Raw genomic sequence first — 18,765 nt, 5'->3', positions numbered from 1 at the left:
TCCAACTTAGAACCCTGTACCTGCCTTCTCTCCATACCCCCTGATCCCTTTAGCCACAAGGGCCATATCTAACTCCCTCTTAAATATAGCCAATGAACTGGCCTCAACTGTTTGTGAGGTGAAGAGTCCATATTATCATACGAGTATGTGAAAGCAGTGGATGATATGTGCTTTCAGGTGCTTTATCTTCTGCCTGATGGGACAGGGGAGAGGAGTCTTTGATTCTATCTTTGAAAGGCGTGGAGAGTCTTTGATTATGTTGGCTGCTTTACTGAGGCAGGGAGAAGTATGACAGAGTCCATGGAGGGAGCTTGGTACCTGTCACATGCTGAGCTGAACCCAAAACTCTGCAATTTATTGTGGTCATGTGCAGAACAGTTGCCAAGATACATGTACAGTATTGAGATACAGTGAAGAGCTTATCATAAGACCATAAGATATAGGAGCAGAAGTAGGCCATTTGGCCCATCGAGTCTGCTCCACCATTCAATCATGGGCTGATCCAATTCTTTCAGTCATCCATACTCCCCTGCCTTCTCCGCATAACCTTTGATGCCCTGGCTAATCAAGAACCTATCTATCTCTGCCTTAAATACACCCGATGACTTGGCCTCCACAGCCACTCATGGTGACAAATTCCACAGATTCACCACCCTCTGACCCTCTGAAAAGTAATTTCTCCGCATTTCTGTTCTAAATGGACATCCTTCAATCCTGAAGTCATGCCCTCTTGTCCTAGACTCCCCTACCATGGGAAATAATTTTGCCATATCTAATCTGTTCAGGCCTTTTAACATTCGGAATGTTTCTATGAGATACCCCCTCGTTCTCCTGAACTCCAGGGAATACAGCCCAAGAGCTGCCAGACGTTCCCAGACATCCCACCTCTCCCGGAAGTTCCGGGAGTCTCCCACATATTAATAGCATCTCCCTGACGCCCGCAAATTATATATAGTATCCCGGAAATGAGAGGGGAAGGGACAGGGAGCGAGCATCCTGATTGGTCTCTCTTTGTGATAAGTAGACCGATCAGTTTTCTCTGTGGGCGGGCTTTACAGTCAACCTCTGTCTCTCCATCAGTTCAGTTTAGTGTCCTGCACCGCCATGGCAGAGTGTTTCAGAAAAAGACAATTTAAAGTGCACTTCACCCCATACTACACTAAAGTGTACCCCTGCCTAATAAGGGTCAAAAATAATGACAGTGTTGCTCGCTGCACTGTTTGCAACAGTGACTTTTCTATTGCCCATGGTGGGTTAAGGCTGTAAAAGACATGTTGAGGTGAGTTTAACAGGTGTTGTTCGTTCATTAGCATAGCTAACGTTATTTAAACTAGCTGGCTAGCTGCTAAGGAACTACTCTATTGACATCCTACGTGATGAGGCCAAACTCCCTGTAGACGTGCTTAAAGTTGTAATAGAATTAAAAACGACTCCATGATAATATATAAGTACATATTTTAATGTCACATTTTCTGCATATACCCCGTTTACAGATTACAGATTGGTTTACAGATTAGACAAAATCACTAAACAAAGTATTACATAAGACGATATAATAAGGTTACACCTTATGCTTTTATTTCCTTTAGAGACCACAACATATTAAGAAGGCTAATCGCAGGGAAGGCTGCTCAAGTATTTCACAGTTCTTTTCAGCAGAGCCACATCACAGTACAAGGAAAGTTTTCAAAAGAAATAGAAAAGCTATTTGCATTAGCATTGAGATTGCCAACAAAAAACTCAACAAAATATATGTATGTGTGTGTGTGTGTGTGTAAATACTTTCAATATGTGTCAAATAAATGTGTTCTTTCATAATCAAATGTCCCGTATACATGCGCCCTTGGAGGTCAACCAGGGGGAGGTGCTACCTCCCTGAAATGAGTTTTTGCAGGGTGGGATGTCTGTGTTCCTCATACGGTCACCCTCTCATTCCTGGAATCATTCTCGTGAATCTTCTCTGAACCCTCTCCAATGTCAGTGGATCCTTTCTAAAATCTTGTATGCCGTTCATACAGATCAATTCATTGCACAGTGCATTGACTAAGTGCAAGGCAAAACCATGACAAAATGCAGAATGAAGTGTGACAGCCACAGAGAAAGTGCAGTGCAGATAAACAAGGTGCAAGATCATTAGATTGTGAACATTAGGAAAATTGATCAGCTATGATTTTACTGAATGGGAATTGACTTGAGGATCTGAAAGTACATATAATCTTATGGTTTTAAATGTTGACACATACAGATTTGGACCTGTGGCTGTGGCTGTGACCAAGCTGTAGCTTTGCTTTAAACTACAACTCCCAGGAGGTCGCGCGCCCGCTCCAGCGATAAAAGACGGAAGGAGCTCTGCGCATTTAGGTCACTTCCTGGAGGTTGGACTGGGCCTGTAGCCGGTCCCATGGCAGAGTGAAGCGACCGGGCTCGGAACGAGCGGTGGGGGTAGGTGACAGATGCTTACCGGGGGCAGGGAGGTGCAGGTTGCTGGGGCCGAGACCAGGCGGGTGGGCGGCCGCGGGGGAGGCGCTGGCTGCAGGGAAGGTTCCGAGGGGGGCGGGGCAGGGGCAGGTGGTGTGATCCCTCCCCATCGTGGGCCGTGGGATAGCGGCGGGTGGTTGGGACCCTCGGCAGGGCCGGGCAGGTTGTGGCCCGGGACTGGGTCTACAGACACTGAACTCTCGTAATGCCAGAGTGGGAGTTCTTTGAGCCCCCTTTCCATGGCTGAGATGGAAAGAGGCTTTCAACCCCTTTCCCAGGGCCAGGCTGGTGCGGGATAGCACTCTTTTCCCTTCCCAGAACCAGGGCTTTGGGTTGGTATTTAACCTCGGGTGTAGGGTCAGATTCTGGGTCTGAGCTATGGCTGGGAGCATTGAACCCTTATCTATTGCTAGTGAGGGCATTAAACCCAAGGGGAAAGGGTGTTGGGGGCATTGATTTCTATGGGCACTGGATCATGGTGTAGTGGCTGTTTGGCTCCCTCCCCTGCCCACGGGGGCAAACTGGGATGAGGCATTTGTCTCTGCAAGATCATTTCGGCCCACTCTCCCTGGGTATGTATGAAAATTAAATATGGGGTGTGGTTGTTCCTCCTTGCCCAGGTACAGAGCCATGGGAGGAGGGAGTGATTATCTTCACTCTATTCCCACTGCATCTTTGGCCCATCTGCCTCCCTCCACGGGTCCACCAGTTTCTCTCCTCTTCTCCCCCCCCCCCCCATTTCCCTTTCACCCCTCCCCACCTTGCACCCTTCTCAGGGCCAAAGGTTATTTAACCTTGCTCATTGTGGTTTGGCAGGATTCAGACAGTGGCCTATGCTGGTGTGAGGAACCTTGTTTGGATTCTGTACTGAGTTGTTTGATATGTCTGCTCTCACCCAACATCTCTCTAGCAGAAGTTCCCAACCTTTTTAATGCCATGAACCCTTACCATTAATGAGGGGTCTGTGGAACCCCAGGCTGGGAGCCCCTGCTCTACAGTGAAGAGAGCTGGGGTCCCCCTAGTCTCCTGGTTTTACTCTTCTAGCCTCTGCATCCAGCACATCTGGTCATGTCTGCCAAATGAACAACCCACGGACTCACTTTCAAGGACTCTACAACCCATGTTCCCTGTATTTTTTAAAAAAAATTCCACTTTTTGGTTATCAATCTTTGTATATGTGTGTGTATATGTATATATATGTATATATATATTTTCATAAATTCTATTGTATTTATTTGCAAGAAAATGAATCTCAAGGTAGTGTATTGTGTTTGTACTTTGATAATAAATTTACTTTGACTTGGAAATGAAATGAAATCCCACCACTAGCCATGTCTTCTCTTCCCCATTCCTTTCTGCCTTCATAGGGTTCACTCCCTCTAAGATTTCCTGGTCCACTCATCCTTCTTCACCTACTCTTCCCTGACTCCAACTTCGGAATTCACCTCAGAAACCGCTGATCACTGCTTTGACCTTTGGGCCTTGGCTTCCAGACTTGCATGAAAATCCAACACTTGTTCATGCAGCTTCTCCCTCGCCATCCAAGGATTGCAGCAGCTCTTCCAGGTCAGGCAGAGATTCAGACCCACCTCCAGCCTCATCTACTGCGTTCAGTGCCTGCAGTGTGGCCCCCTCTGTGCTGGCGAGACTGAGCACAGGCTGGGGAACCAGGTGACAAAGTTGTGGGGTTGGATTTTCATGCGAGTCTGGAAGCCAAGGCCCAAAGGTCAAACCAGTGATCGGCGGTTTCCGAGGTGAAGTCCGAAGTTGGAGTGCCAGTGTCTGAGAGTCTGAGGCCAAGGACTTTCTTGGGGTTGGAGGCTTGTCTGTGTGTGTGAGTAGGAGGGTGGGAAAGGGGCTTGTTCTGCTGAACAACGCAAGCAACAACGTGGCGTACTATGTTGGCGCTGGAATGTACGGCGACACTTGCGAGCTGTTCCCAGCAAGTCCCTGGGTGTGTTGGTTGTTTACGCCAGTGACACATTTGACTGTATGTTTTGATGTACCTGTGACAAATAAATGTGAATCTGATTTGCAGAGCACCAGCTTTTGTACACATGGCTGCTCTGAGTTCCCTGTTGTCTGCCATGTCATCTCCTTCCCACTCTTGGCCTTCTCCACTGACAGGGTGAGCTCCAATCAAAACTAGAACAATAGCACCTCATATTGTGCCTGCATAGCCTACAACCCGATGTCTGAGCAATGAATTTTCCAGACGCGGTTAACCTTTCCCTCCCATGTTTTCTATACACCGTCCTCTCCTAATCCACCTCTGGTCATGAATTTTTTTTTCCCTCTTTCTTGTACCTCCCCAACAGTTCCCGTCAACCCATTTTCATCCTGGTTTCTTTCACCTCCCTCTCACCACTGGATCCTCACCTCCCCTGTCTCGTTTCATTTACTGATCGTTTACTAGAATATATATTTACAATGGTTAAATTAAATAGTGCAAAAATAGAAATAATAAAGTAGAGGGGTAGTGTTCATGGGTTCATAGTCCATTCAGAGAAAGGATGGCAGAGGAGAAGCTGCTGTTCCTGAATTGTGTGTGTCTTTGGGTTCCTGAACCACCTCCCTGATGATAACAGTGAGAGCAAAGCATGACCTGGGTGATGGGGGTCCTTAGCAATTGACACCCCCTTCTTGAGGCATTGCTTCTTGAAGATGTCCTGGATGCGACAGAGGCTGGTGTCCATGATGAAACCGACTGAGTTTGCAACTCTCTGCAGTGTACTTCAATCCTGTGCAGTACTAGGCGTCCTGTCTCACGGCACCGCCTCTTCTCTTTATACTGGCCCTCTCCCCTGTCAGTCCTCATGCAGGTTTTGACAATTCCTTTCCTCCCACGGCTTCTGCTCTCCCTGCTACACACACAAAATGCTGAAAGAACGTGAGCCGGCCGCACAGCATTTATGGAAAGTCTTGTCTCATCTTTGTGCTGCTCTCCTTGCTGAATTCCCCAGGTAGATTGTATATGGCTGCATATCCCTGCAACTGGAATCTTTCGTCTCTAATTTTTAAACTGCTTCTGTCAAAGTAACAACAAATGCCACAGATAAAACATGAAATAATTGCTACCTCTTTATAAACGTGCATGATGTATTTTGACTGTGATAAGCTTGAGCTCTTATCAGTGGAGTAAAAATGTGTAAGTACCACTAGGAATTCTTCTACAGTGACAGATTGAAAGTTTAATACCACATGCATTTCATACCCTTCAATCATAAATGCAGATGGAATAATGGACTATATTGATGAGTCATTCTTGAATGGTTCCTGAAGACGAGAAAATTGAAAATGTCACACCACTCTTCAAGAAGGGTGGAAGGCAGATTTTAGGAAGTTATAGGCCGATTAGCCTGACCTCAGTGGTTGGGAAGATATTGGAGCCGATTGTTAAGGATGTGGTTTCAGGATACTTAGAGGAACATGGTAAAATAGGCTAAAATCATCTTGGGCTCCTTAAGGGAAAATCTTGCCTAACAAATCTGCTGGAATTCTTTGAAGAAATAACAAACGGGATAGGCAAAGGAGAATCTGTTGATGTTGTGTACGTGGATATTCAGAAGGCCTTTGACAAGCTGCCATATCCCTGCTGCTTAACAAGCTATGAGCCCATGGTTTTACAGGAAAGATTCTAGCATGGATAAAGCAGTGGCTGATTGGCAGGAGGCAAAGAGTGGGACTAAAGGGGGCCTATCTGGATGTCTTCCAGTGACTGGTGGTGTTCCACAGGGGTCTATTCTTTTTACATTTTATGTCAATGATTTGGGCGATTGCATTGATAGCTTTGTTGCAAAGTCTGTAGACCATGTGAAGATCAGTGGAGGAGGGGCAGGTAGTTTTCAGGAAGTAGAGGCTACAGAAGGACTTGGACAGATTAGGAGAGTGGGCAAAGAAACGGCAGATGGAATACAGTATCAGGAAGTGGATCATCATACCCTTTGGTAGAAGAAATGGAAGGGTTGACTATTTTCTAAGTGGAGAGAAAATTAAAAAAAAAACGAGGTGCAAAGGGACTTGGAACCCTCGTGCAGGATTCCCTTAAGGTTAATTTGGAGACGAGAGAAAATCTACTGATGCTGGAAATTCAAGCAACACACAATGCTGGAGGAAATTAGCAGGTCAGACCGCATCTGTGTAAAAGGGTACAGTAGAAGTTTCAGGCCCAGATCCTCCTCCAGCACTGGAGAAAGAAAAGTCTAGGAGTCAGAGTAAGATGATGGCGGGGGGGGGGAGGGGATGAAGAAACACAAGGTGACAGATGAAACCAGGAGAGGTGAAGTAAAGAGCTGGGAAGTTGCTGAAAAATATACAGGGCTGGAGAAGGGGGAATCTGATGGGAGAGGACAGAAGGCCATTGAAGAATGTAAAGGAGGTGGAGTGCCAGAGGGAGTTGATGGAGAGTGAAATGGGAATGGTGAAGTGGTGGGGGGGGGGGGGACATTACCAGAAGTTCAAGAAATTGATGTTCACACCATCGGGTTGGAGGCTACCCAGATGGAATATAAGGTGTTTCTCCTCCAGCTTGAATGTGGCCTTATCATGACAGTAGAAGAGGCCCTGGACTGGCATGTTGGAATAGGAATGAGAAGTGGAATTAAAACCGATGGCCACTGGGAGATCCTGCTTTTTGTTTGGTGGATGGTGAAGGTGCTTGGTGAAGAAGTCTCCCAAGCTACACCAGGTCTTGCCAATATCCCGTGGCCACACTGGAAGCAACGGATACAGTAGCTGACCCCAACAGACTCACAGGTGAAGCGTTGTCTCACCTGAAGGGACTGTTTAGGGCCCTGAATGGTAGTGAGGGAGGAGGTGTAGGGGCAGGAGTAGCACCTGTTCTGCTTGCAAGGGTAAGTGTCAGGAGGGAGATCAGTGGGAGGGACGAATGGACAAGGGAGTCGCGTAGGGAGTGATCCCTGTGGAAATCTGAAAGTGGTGGGGTGGGGAGGGAAAGATGTGCCTGGTGGTGGGATCCTGTTGGAAATTGGAAGTTACAGAAGTGCTGGATATGGAGGCTGGTGGCATGGTCGTTGAGGAGGGGTGGCGGGAGGATGGGGTGAGGGCAGATGTGTGTAAAATGGTTGAGGGCAGTATTGATGGTGGTGGAAGGGAAGCCCTTTCTTTGAAGGAGGACATCTATGTTTTGGAATGAGAAGGCTCATCCTCAGAGATGGAGGAATTGAGAGAAGGGAATGGTGTTTTTACAAGTAACAGGGTGGGAAGAGATATTGTCCATGTAGCTGTGAGAGTCAGTGGGTTGTAATAGACATCAGAAAAATAAGCTGTCTCCAGAGTTCAAGAAAGATGGACAGTCTGACAGACAGATCAAGAAAGGGGAGGGAGGTGTCAGAAATAAAACAGTCGATGAGCTCGGCATGGGTGAAGGAAGCAACACCAATGCAGTTGTCAATGTAGCGTTGGAAAAGTTTGGGAGTGATACCAGTGTAGGCTTGGAACATCAACTTTTTCATGTAGCCAACAAGAAGCTTGGCATAGTTGGGACCCATGCAAGTGCCAATGGCTACACCTTTTGAAGAAAGTGAGAGGAACCAAAGGGGAAATTATTGAGCGTGAGGACAGGTTCCGCCAAATGGAGGAGAGTGGTGCTAAAGGAGAACAGGTTGGGTCTAGTGTCTAGAAAGAAATGGAGAGATTTGAGGCCTTCCTGGTGAGGAATGGAGGTGTATCGAGACTGGACATCCATAGTGAAAATAAGATGATCGGAGCCAGGGAACTTGAAATCATTGAAAAGATCAAGAGCATGTGAAGTGTCATAGATGTGGGTAGGAAAGGAGTGAACAAAGGGAGATAAAACAGTCGAGGTATGCAGATATAAGTTCAGTGGGGCAGGAACAAGCAGAAATAATAGATCTACCTGGAAAAGCAGGTTTGTGGATCTTGGGTAAGAGGTAGAAATGGGAGGTGTCGGCTGATGGAATTGAGGTTGGTGGCAGTGGATGCGAGATCCCCAGAGTTAATAAAGCTGGTGATGGTGTGGGAGACAATGGCCTGGTGCTCCTGTTTGAGGGGTAAATAAGAAGAGGTGTCTGACTGTTGCCAGGCCTTAGCAAGGTAGAGATCAATGCTCTAGACTGCTGCAGCACCCCCCCCCCCCACCCCTTATCTGCGGCTTTGATGGTGAGGTTAGCATTTCTGCGGAGAGAGTGGAGAGTAGTGGGTTTGGAAGGAGTGGGGTTGGAATTGGAGAGGGGAGTAGTAAAGTTGAGATGGTTGGGGTCCCACTGGCAGTTAGCAACGAAAAAATCAAGAGCAGGCAAAAGACCATAGCGGATTGTCCAGGAAGAGGAGGAGGAGGGTTGCATACGGGAGAAGAGGTTACTGGAGCAGGTGGAGAGTCATGTGGTGAGGAAGGCAAATGCATTGTTAGCATTCATTTCAAGAGGACTAGAAGATAAAAGCAAGGATGTAATGTTGAGACTTTACAAAGTGCTGGTGAGGCCTCACTTGGAGTATTGTGAGCAGGTTTGGGCCTCTTAAAAGGATGTGCTGAAACTGGAGAGGATTCAAAATAGGTTCACGAAAATGTTTCCCAGATTGAATGGCTTGTCATAAGAAGAGCATTTGATGGCTCTGGGCCTTTATTCTGTAGAATTCAGAAGAATGAGGGGTGGCCTCATTGAAACCCATCGAGTGATGAAAGGCCTTGATAGTGGATGTGGAAGAGGGTGTTTCCTATGGTGGGAGTCTCTAAGGCCAGACGACACGGCCTCAGAATAGAGGGGTGTCCTTTTATAACTGAGATAAGGAATTTCCTTAGCCAGGTTGTGGTGAATCTGTGGAATTCTTTGCCACAGATAGCTTTATGTATATTTAAGGCAGAGGGTGATAGATTCTCCATTGGTCAGGGCATGAAGGGATACAAGGAGAAGGCAAGAGATTGGGGTTGAAAGAAAAATTGGATCAGCTATGATGAAATGGTAGAACAGACTCAATGGGCCAAATAGCCTAATTCTGCTCTGAAATCTTGTGGTATTTTGGTCTAATGGTCAGAAATGAATACAATTATATTGCAGTATGTTGTCTAATTCTAAAGAATGATGTTCAAAAAGAGAAGCTTGCTCTTTCATGGTTCCTTTCAGATTACAGATTACTTTGAGAACATCCCAAAGTGCTAGGTTTCAAAAGTGAAGAACTGGAATCACTCGTGTGATTTATTCCAGTTACTACATTGTTGTCCAACTTTTGATGACGGTCTTGTGGTGAAACTCGTCTTGGTTCACTTTGTGATCGCGAGTGCTGAAGAAATCCAGAAGCTGGAAGAAAAATCGACTCATTACTGGAGATGAATGTTGCCAGTTTCACTTAACTGCCAGGGTGGCATGGTAGCATAGTGGTTAGCACAACACTTTACAGTACCAGCGACCTGGGTTCAACTCCTGCTGCTGTTGTAAGGAGTTTGTATGTTTTCCCTGTGTCCATGTGGGTTTCCTTTTGATTCTCTGGTGTCCTCCCATAGTCCAAAGACCTACTGGTTGGTAGGTTAATTGGTCATTGTAAATTGTCCGGTGATTATTTTAAATTGGGGGATTGCTGGGTGGCATGGTTCAAAGAGCCGTACCATGCTGTATCTCAATATTTAAACTTAAGTACTTTGCTGTGTCTTTACAACCAAGGACATTGTGGAGGCAGTGGCTAAAGCCTCTCAAATCCGAGAGATTACAGGAGAGCCTAATGCTGTGTCTTTCTGAAGCTTGTGGTTGCAAGCTAGTGACAGAACCTCTTGACATAATTCACTCCTTTGGGAGATATAATTCTAAACGGCATGCAATGGAATTCTGGAAGTGGGAGCAGTTCCTCACCCAAATTTGGAAAGTTTGGTTCCCTTTTCAATTGAGCTGTTGTGTGCAAACAGGGCATAGTCATTTTGTTCTTTTCTCATCCAGTTCACAGCCCTTTGCCGTTTCAAAATTCAAAATAAATTTATTATCAAAGTGTGTGCATATCACCATATACTACCCTGGGATTCATTTTCTTGCAGGCATTCTCAGAACAGTAAAATACAGTGGATTCAATGAAAAACTGCGCACAGACTGACAAGCAAATAGTGTGCAAAAGGCAAACTGCCAATACAAAAATAAAACAAATGACAAATTGTTTGTTCATTATATGACGTAGGCGATCATGGTCTTTCCACGACCGTGATTGTTCTTGGAAAATGTTTCGACAGAAGTTATGTTGCATCTTTGTATATTTAAAAAAACAACTCTGGTTAGGCCATGGCTCGAATATTGCATAGTCTTATAGGAAGTACGTTGAGGCTTTGGAGAGGGTGCAGGAAAGGTTTACCAGGATGCTGCTTATTTAGCGGGCATGTGCTATTGCGAGAGTGGGCAAACTTGGGTTGCTTTCTCTGGAGCGGCAGAGGCTGAGGGGAGATCTGATAGAGGCTTAGAAGATTGAGTGGCATAGATAGAGTAGATGGGGTATCTTTTTTACCCCAGGATAGAAATGCCTAGTACCAGAGGGCATGCATTGAAGGTGAGAGGGGGTAGGTTCAAAGGAGATGAGGGGTAAGTTATTTTACTCTGAGTCATGGATGCCTGGAATGCGCTGCCTGGTATGGTTGTAGAGGCAAACACATTAGAGACTTTTAAGTGACCTGTAGATAGGCACATGAATATTAGGAAGATGGAGGAATTAATTTCTTTGGAGCATCTTGATTTACTTTTTAGCTGGTTTGGCACTACATTGTGGGTTGAAAGCCCTGTGAGTGAGCTGGTTCAAGAGCCTAATGGATGAAAGGTAATAACTGTTCCTGAACCTGGTGGTGTGGGACCCAAGGCCACCCTTCAGCTCCCAGCTTCTCAATTCATCATGCACTCTCCCCCACCTACCCTCCTTCCCTTTCACCTAGCTTCACTTATCATCTGCCTGCTTATATACCTTCCTCTCCTCCACCTTGTTCTGGCTTCTTCCCTCTTCCTTTCCAGTCCTGATGAAGGGTCTCAGCCTGAATCATCAACTGTTTATTCCTCTCCATAGATGCTGTCTGACCTGTTGAGTTCCTCCAGCATTTTGAATGCTGCTTTCCACTTCCCTGCTGTTGGCTCCACATCTCTACTGTACCAAAAATTTGAGAGCAAGCTGTGAAAGATTCAGTTGTACAGCTATTCAGTAGTTTGGATTAACATTTTCAGATGTCTTTTAATTGACTTGCTCCTTGATTTAATTTCTAATTGCCACACACTTAATTGATACTGATTCTATTTTACTAGAAGAAATAATTTCGCTGCATTTGCCTATAAATTATTGAATTGTTGATCGTAAGTTTGTCCATTTTGACATCTGTAAAGTAACATCCCAGCATGAAGTTCTGTTTTTCTCAATAAACCCAGAAGAGATTGAGCTATGAAAGATAAGTTCTAAAAAGTTTAAAGTTAAAAGTAAAATTTATTATTGGTTACCACATACAAACCCTGAAATTCTTTTTAGCATATTTAGTAAATCTATAGAACTGTAACTATAAACAGGATCAATGGACAACAAATTCGAAATGTAGAGACATAACAATAAGTAACAAGAATGAGATAACAAAGGAGTCTTTAATTGTTTGTAGTTATCCTCTTTTATTGAAGAACCTGATGGTTGAGGGGTATTAACTGCTCTTGAACCTTGTGGTGAGAGTCCTGAGGCATTTATATTTTCTACTTGTTGGCAGCAGCATGAAAAGGGAATTGCCGGGACGGTGAGGATCTTTGATGATGGATGCTGCTTTTCAACAGCAACGTTTCATGTAGATGTGCTCAATGGTTGTGAGGACTTTACCTGTGATGTACTGGGCCAAATCCACGACCTTTTTGTCGGATTTTCGGCTCACAGGCATTGGTGTTCCCATACCAGGCTGTAATGCAGCCAGTCAAAAAAAGATTAAGGGAAAGATTAGCTTCATTTATCACATACAGTGGCATTCAAAAGTTTGGCCACACTGGTCAAAATTTCTGTTACTGTGAATAGCTAAGCGAGTAAAAGATGAACTGATTTCCAAAAGGCATAAAGTTAAAGATGACACATTTCTTTAATATTTTAAGCAAGATTACTTTTTTATTTCCATCTTTTACAGTTTCAAAATAACAAAAAAGGAAAAGGGCCTGAAGCAAAAGTTTGGGCACCCTGCATGGTCAGTACTTAGTAACACCCCCTTTGGCAAGTATCACAGCTTGCAAGCGCTTTCTGTAGCCAGCTAAGAGTCTTTCAATTCTTGTTTAGGGGATTTTCGCCCATTCTTCCTTGCAAAAGGCTTCTAGTTCTGTGAGATTCTTGGGCCATCTTGCATGCACTGCTTTTTTGAGGTCTATCCACAGATTCTCGATGATGTTTAGGTCAGGGGACTGTGAGGGCCATGGCAGAGCCTTCAGCTTGTGCCTCTTGAGGTAGTCCATTGTGGATTTTGAGGTGTATTTAGGATCATTATCCTGTTGTAGAAGCCATCCTCTTTTCATCTTCAGCTTTTTTACAGACGGTGTGATGTTTGCTTCCAGAATTTGCTGGTATTTAATTGAATTTATTCTTCCCTCTACCAGTGAAATGTTCCCCGTGCTACTGGCTGCAACACAAGCCCAAAGCATGATCGATCCACCCCTGTGCTTAGCAGTTGGAGACGTGTTCTTTTCATGAAGTTCTGCACCTTTTTCTCCAAACATACCTTTGCACATTGCTGCCAAAAAGTTCTATTTTAACTTCATCAGTCCACAGGACTTGTTTCCAAAATGCATCAGGCTTGTTTAAATGCTCCTTTGCAAACATCTGATGCTGAATTTTGTGGGAGGACGCAGGAGAGGTTTTCTGATGACTCTTCCATGAAGGTCATATTTGTGCAGGTGTCATTGCAATGTAGAACAGTGCACCACCACTCCAGAGTCTGCTAAATCTTCCTGAACGTCTTTTGCAGTCAAACGGTGGATTTGATTTGCCTTTCTAGCAATCTTACGAGCAGTTCTCTCTGAAAGTTTTCTTGGTCTTCCAGACCTCAACTTGACCTCCACCATTCCTGTTAACTGCCATTTCTTAATTACATTACCAACTGAGGAAACAGCTACCTGAAAACGCTTTGCTATCTTCTTTGCAAACATGAGGAAATCTGCAGATGCTGGAATTTCAAACAACACACATAACAGTTGCTGGTGAACGCAGCAGGCCAGGCAACATCTCTAGGAAGAGGTACAGTCGACTTTTTGGGCCGAGACCCTTCGTCAGGACTAACTGAAAGAAGAGCTAGTAAGAGATTTGAAAATGGGAGGGGGACGGGGAGATCCAAAATGATAGGAGAAGACAGGAGGGGGAGGGATGGAGCCAAGAGCTGGACAGTTGGGCTTCCTCCCCCCCCCCCCCCCAATTCTTTCTCCCTAGGCCTCCTGTCCCATGATCCCCTCATATCCTTTTTGCCAATCACCTGTCCAGCTCTTGGCTCCATCCCTCCCCCTCCTGTCTTCTCCTATCATTTTGGATCTCCCCCTCCCCCTCCCACTTTAAAATCTCTTACTAGCTCTTCTTTCAGTTAGTCCTGATGAAGGGTCTCAGCCCAAAACGTCAACTGTACCTCTTCCTAGAGATGCTGCCTGGCCTGCTGCATTCACCAGCAACTTTTATGTGTGTTGCTATCTTCTTATAGCCTTCTCCTGCTTTGTGGGAATCATTTATTTTAATTTTCAGAGTGCTAGGCAGCTGCTTAGAGGAGCCTGTGGCTGCTGATTGTTGGGACAAGGTTTGAGGAGTCAGGGTAATTATAAAGCTTTGAAATTTGCATCACCTGGCCTTTTCTAATGATGACTGTGAACAAGCCATAGCCCTAACAAGCTAATTAAGGTCTGAGACCTTGGTAGAAGTTATCTGACAGCTCAAATCTCTTGGGGTGCCCAAACTTTTGTATGGTGTTCCTTTCCCTTTTTTTCACTCTAAAATTGTACAAAACAAAAATAATACACTAATCTTGCTTAAAATATTGAAAAGAGTGTTTCATCTTTACCTTTATGACTTTTGGAGATCAGTTCATCTTCTACTCACTTAACTATTCACAGTAACAGAAATTTTGATCGGGGTGCCCAAACTTTTGCATGCCACTGTTAGCATCAAAACATGCAGTACTGAACCTTGTGGATGTGCTATGTTGGCACCAGAATGTGTGGCGGCACCTTCAGGCTGCCCCCACCACATCCCTTGGGTGTGTTGGTTGTTAACACAAATGACACATTTCACTGTATGTTTCAATATACACGTGACAAACATGAATCTTGAACCTTAAAATGTCATTTGCACTGATGACCAACATAGTCCAATGCCACAGATCTTTTGGACAGTATTAATAATACTAATGATTTGGTTATAGAGCACCTTTCATACAAATATGATATAGGAGCAGAAGTAGGCCATTTGGCCCATTGAGTCTGCTCCGCATGGTTCAAAGTAGTTCCGATGAAGTTCAAAGTACTTCATGATGGGATAAAGTGTAGATGTGAAAATAAAAGGCAGCAAGTTATTAATTAAAAGCAAGGTTAAATAAGTTTAGAGCTAGTGTTTAAGTGTCAAGTAAGTCTGCATCCCTGATAGTTTTTAGTATTGATTCCACAGTTTAGTTCAAAACAAAAGCTGACCTGTTTTTTTTTTCCTTTGAGGGAGATTGTTTAAATTTAAGAAACTGGTGGAAGAAGACCTGAGAGCTTGAGCAGGATTATAAAACTAATGTGATTCTGTGATGTACTCTGGTCCCAGACTATAGAGAGATTTAAAAACAAGTAAAATAATTTTAAAATTGTTTCTTAGAAAAATACAGGAAGCTAATGCAGAGTCACTAGGATGTGAGCGATATGCTGTTTCGTCCTGGTTTTAATTAAGTCCAGCAGCAACATTCTGAATGAATTGAATTGTGTCAATGGATTATTTTGGAAGGCCAGTATAAATACATTGCAATAATCTAGTCTATTACTAATCCAGTGCTTTTCGCTTTAGGGTAATTTAGGTGAACATGTCCAAGCTTCCAAGCAAAGACTCTTCATTCCGTGAGCGATTCAAAAGCATTCTGGGTATTGGCACCCGTATTAGCACCAAACAAACTGAATGCAAGCCAACGGAGTTCATAATCACTTTGGAAATACTAAAGGTATCGTAATTAATTTTCAAAAGATGTGATACCACTTTTGTTTGCAGAGTATTTCTGGTTAGTTCTGCATGGAATGTTTTCATGAAGAATGTTTTGTTTTCCCCCCTGAATTGCTTCCTCAGGATCTGAGTATAGAGAGTGGACTTTACAATAGAATAAAAACTATTGGACATGTTTGTGAACTTGCTAGGACCAGGAAATTTGAAGAGGTAAGAACTGTTCTTGATGTTTTCATCCATGTAACTATCTTAGTTTTTACAGTTTGTTGAGTGCTGCTGAGTTGTTATCAACACATGACAACTCTGTGGATAGTGTAGTTGTCCATTTGTGTTTTTTTTTGGGACAAGATATGGAAGTAAGTTTCCAGGCCTTTTTCCCACACAGATACTGCAGGTTGGGACCCGGCCAGATTCGAACTCTGGGCCATCCGCCTCTAAGTCCAGTTCTGATGCCACTCCATGACTGGCCAGCACAATGCAGTTCAGCAATGTGTTTAACTTCAAAGGTGTTCTAGTTTCAGTGTTTAGATCAGGGATTCCCAACCTGGGATCCACAGACTGCTCGGTTAATGGTAGGGGTCCAGGGCATAAAAAAAGGTTGGGAACCTCTGATTTAGATGATCAAATTATTTTTTCTCAAAGAATTTTCTCCCAGGGCGAGATATGCTTGGAGACTCTTTCTAAAAATTATAATCTGGAATGCATTGTCTTTGGATGGTGTTAGATAATACTGTTGTAACTTTCCAGAGGGAACTTGAATCTTAGCTTTTAAGGGGGCATACAATGTAGAAATGAGGTTATAGCAGGGTGCAGGGAGCTAGTTGGATTGTTTTGACACTGATTTGATGGACTGAATAGTTGCCTGTGTATGATTTTTTTGTTTCCATTTATGTCTTTTGTATTAGAACTGTCGTATTCAGTCTTCTCATTCAAGGATTTTTGCTGATCTGTTTCTTGCTGTGCAGGAATACACTGTCATGTCAAAGGTGCCAGTAATCTCTTTGTGTTGATTGTTTGATATTTAGCATGCAGTGGAGGCTGTGTGGCAGGCTGTCTTTGACTTGATGTCTGATGAACAGCCCTCAGAAGCCAGGCATGCAGTACTACACTTAATGAAAGCTATTATTCAGGGACAGGTAAGTTACAGTTGTTGTGCTTGTGTGCTGAATCATTGGCAACAGTTGGAGTTGCTCTTTCCCCTTGAGGCTGCTTCCATTTGCTAAATCAATATCCATTTGTTAATAAGGCTTGTTCTATTTGTTGAAGAAATGGTCTATTGCTGAAAACTAAAGTTTTTAGGAACAACTCTTGTCGCCGATGAACTGAACTCAAGAGTATGCGAACACTTATTCCTCAAAGATACTTTATTTGTGCACAGGCGGAACAGCCCTGTTATCACACTGCTCTGAAACCGGGAGAGATGGCTTTGCTGTTTTTAATGCAGAATTACCCTATCAGTTATGGATATTGACTGTTTGGTAAATTGAATTGTTACTGGCAAGATCAATTGTTGCCATTCACAATAGAAGCATTAAAAGTCAATAGAAACTACAAACTGACACAGATACTTTGAAGTTAGTAAAGCAATTGCCCCTCAGTTGTTGAGTGGGTTTTGCATCTTTCCATTTGATTCTTGTGTCTCTGGCACCCCCTGCTGTGTAAAGGGGACCTTTGATCTTCAAAGAACTTTTTAAAGAAAAAGTCTTGTTTCAGAGGCCCCACTTGTCTGAGTTGACCACACACTGCTCCTGGTTATGCTTGCCTGGATGTTGTCTTTAACCCTTGCCTTGCTGCAGCTCCCACACAGCAATGTGCTAGCACTGTCAGTTCACACTTAACGAAGCTACATTTTGTTTGTTTAGACTAGTGTTGCTGTTGTCATTTTCTACTTGAATTTGGAAAATTGAAGGGCTCCACTTTTCCTGTCTGTAATTTGGTAGATTTTGCTTGTATAATGCATATGCTGCTCATGTTCTTACTGTTAGCTTTATTCCAACATGTGACCAGCTGGTGATTAGGTTTTGTGCTGTCAAGCTATTTTTTTTTAAACAGTAAATTACAAGTTATTAGTAATAAAATGAAAATGGCTTATTGAAACTGCCCACGTATGTATTCAGTATTCTGGCATTCTAGATTGACTAGGATCTTTATTCTGCCTTTTGCATGTTTTGGTATGTAACTATACAAAATTTATGTGGTGATTTTTTAAAAATATATTATTATTAAATGATATATTCAGTACTGTGCTTGTTTAACCAGGGGGAAAGGCTTGGACCAATGAGGGCACACTTTTTCCGTGTTATCAAGGATTACCCTATGAACGGTGATCTACAGGAGAGACTAGAAGTCTTCAAAGCACTAACAGAAAATGGAAAAGACATCACCTATTTTGAAGAAGACTTGTGTATGCATTTTATTTATTGTGATATAGTGCGGAATCGGCCCTTCGAGTGGCATCGCCCAGCGTTCCCCCAATTTCATGCTATAGCCTAATCATGGGTCAAGTTACAATGACCAGTTAACCTACCAACCAGTACATGTTTAGACTGTGGGAGGAAACTGACCAACTGGAGGAAAACAACGGGGAGAAAGTACAAACTCCTTACAGGCAGCGGTGGGAATCGAACCTGGGTTGTCAGTGCAGTAAAGCGTTGTGCTAGCCGCTGTGCTACTGTGCCACCCCATGTATGGTTTGCATTGAGAGAGATCTTTAGAAATGACTAGGGTGATGCTGAAAAAATTAGGTATAAGATCCCTTGGCATCAATGTTGTTTAGAGAGCAAAATACTAATGATATTAGATAGGCAAAAATACACATTCAATTAGTTTTCCTGACTGCATTAATAGTTTAAAATAACAATCCCCAACATTTGTATTGTGCTCCCATTAAGTGTAGTATCATGTCTCTTGATGCAAATGCCATCATCTGTTTAGGAAAATATTACTAAAGAGAAGGAATAATTTTTTTTAACCAAACAAAAACAATGTATATATAGACCTTTTTTAAATATTGTTCTGACTTGCTGTGTATGTTGAAATTGTGTAAAAGCAGTTATGGAGAAATTATAGACATAGTTTGCAATTATTTTATTTAACAATACAGGGCAGAGTAGGTCCTTCCAGTCCTTACAGCCACGCTGCCACAACAGCCCCACAACCCCTATTAACCCT

General features: G+C 43.6%; 1 protein-coding gene across 6 annotated transcripts in view; it reads left to right on the top strand.

Moving 5' to 3' along the window:
• The first annotated feature begins 2,364 nt into the window (after window positions 1-2,364).
• tsc2 (TSC complex subunit 2) overlaps window positions 2,365-18,765 on the top strand; it is a 136,528-nt gene continuing 120,127 nt past the window's right edge. For 5 of the 6 annotated variants that reach the window (XM_072269069.1, XM_072269068.1, XM_072269066.1 and 2 more), the window contains exons 1-5: window positions 2,365-2,442; window positions 15,445-15,595; window positions 15,718-15,804; window positions 16,620-16,730; window positions 17,854-17,998. In XM_072269069.1, coding sequence (XP_072125170.1) covers window positions 15,461-15,595; window positions 15,718-15,804; window positions 16,620-16,730; window positions 17,854-17,998 — 478 coding nt within the window. In that variant the 5' untranslated portion in view covers window positions 2,365-2,442; window positions 15,445-15,460. Of the gene's footprint in view, window positions 2,443-15,444; window positions 15,596-15,717; window positions 15,805-16,619; window positions 16,731-17,853; window positions 17,999-18,765 lie in introns of those variants that run through there. The other variant, XM_072269070.1, reaches the window with a different exon arrangement.

Source organism: Mobula birostris, chromosome 9 (genome assembly GCF_030028105.1).
Source record: "Mobula birostris isolate sMobBir1 chromosome 9, sMobBir1.hap1, whole genome shotgun sequence".
NCBI classification, from domain to species: Eukaryota; Metazoa; Chordata; class Chondrichthyes; order Myliobatiformes; family Myliobatidae; genus Mobula; species Mobula birostris.
The sequence above is the reverse complement of the archived record's forward strand: the minus strand, read 5'-3'. Positions and strand labels throughout refer to the sequence as shown.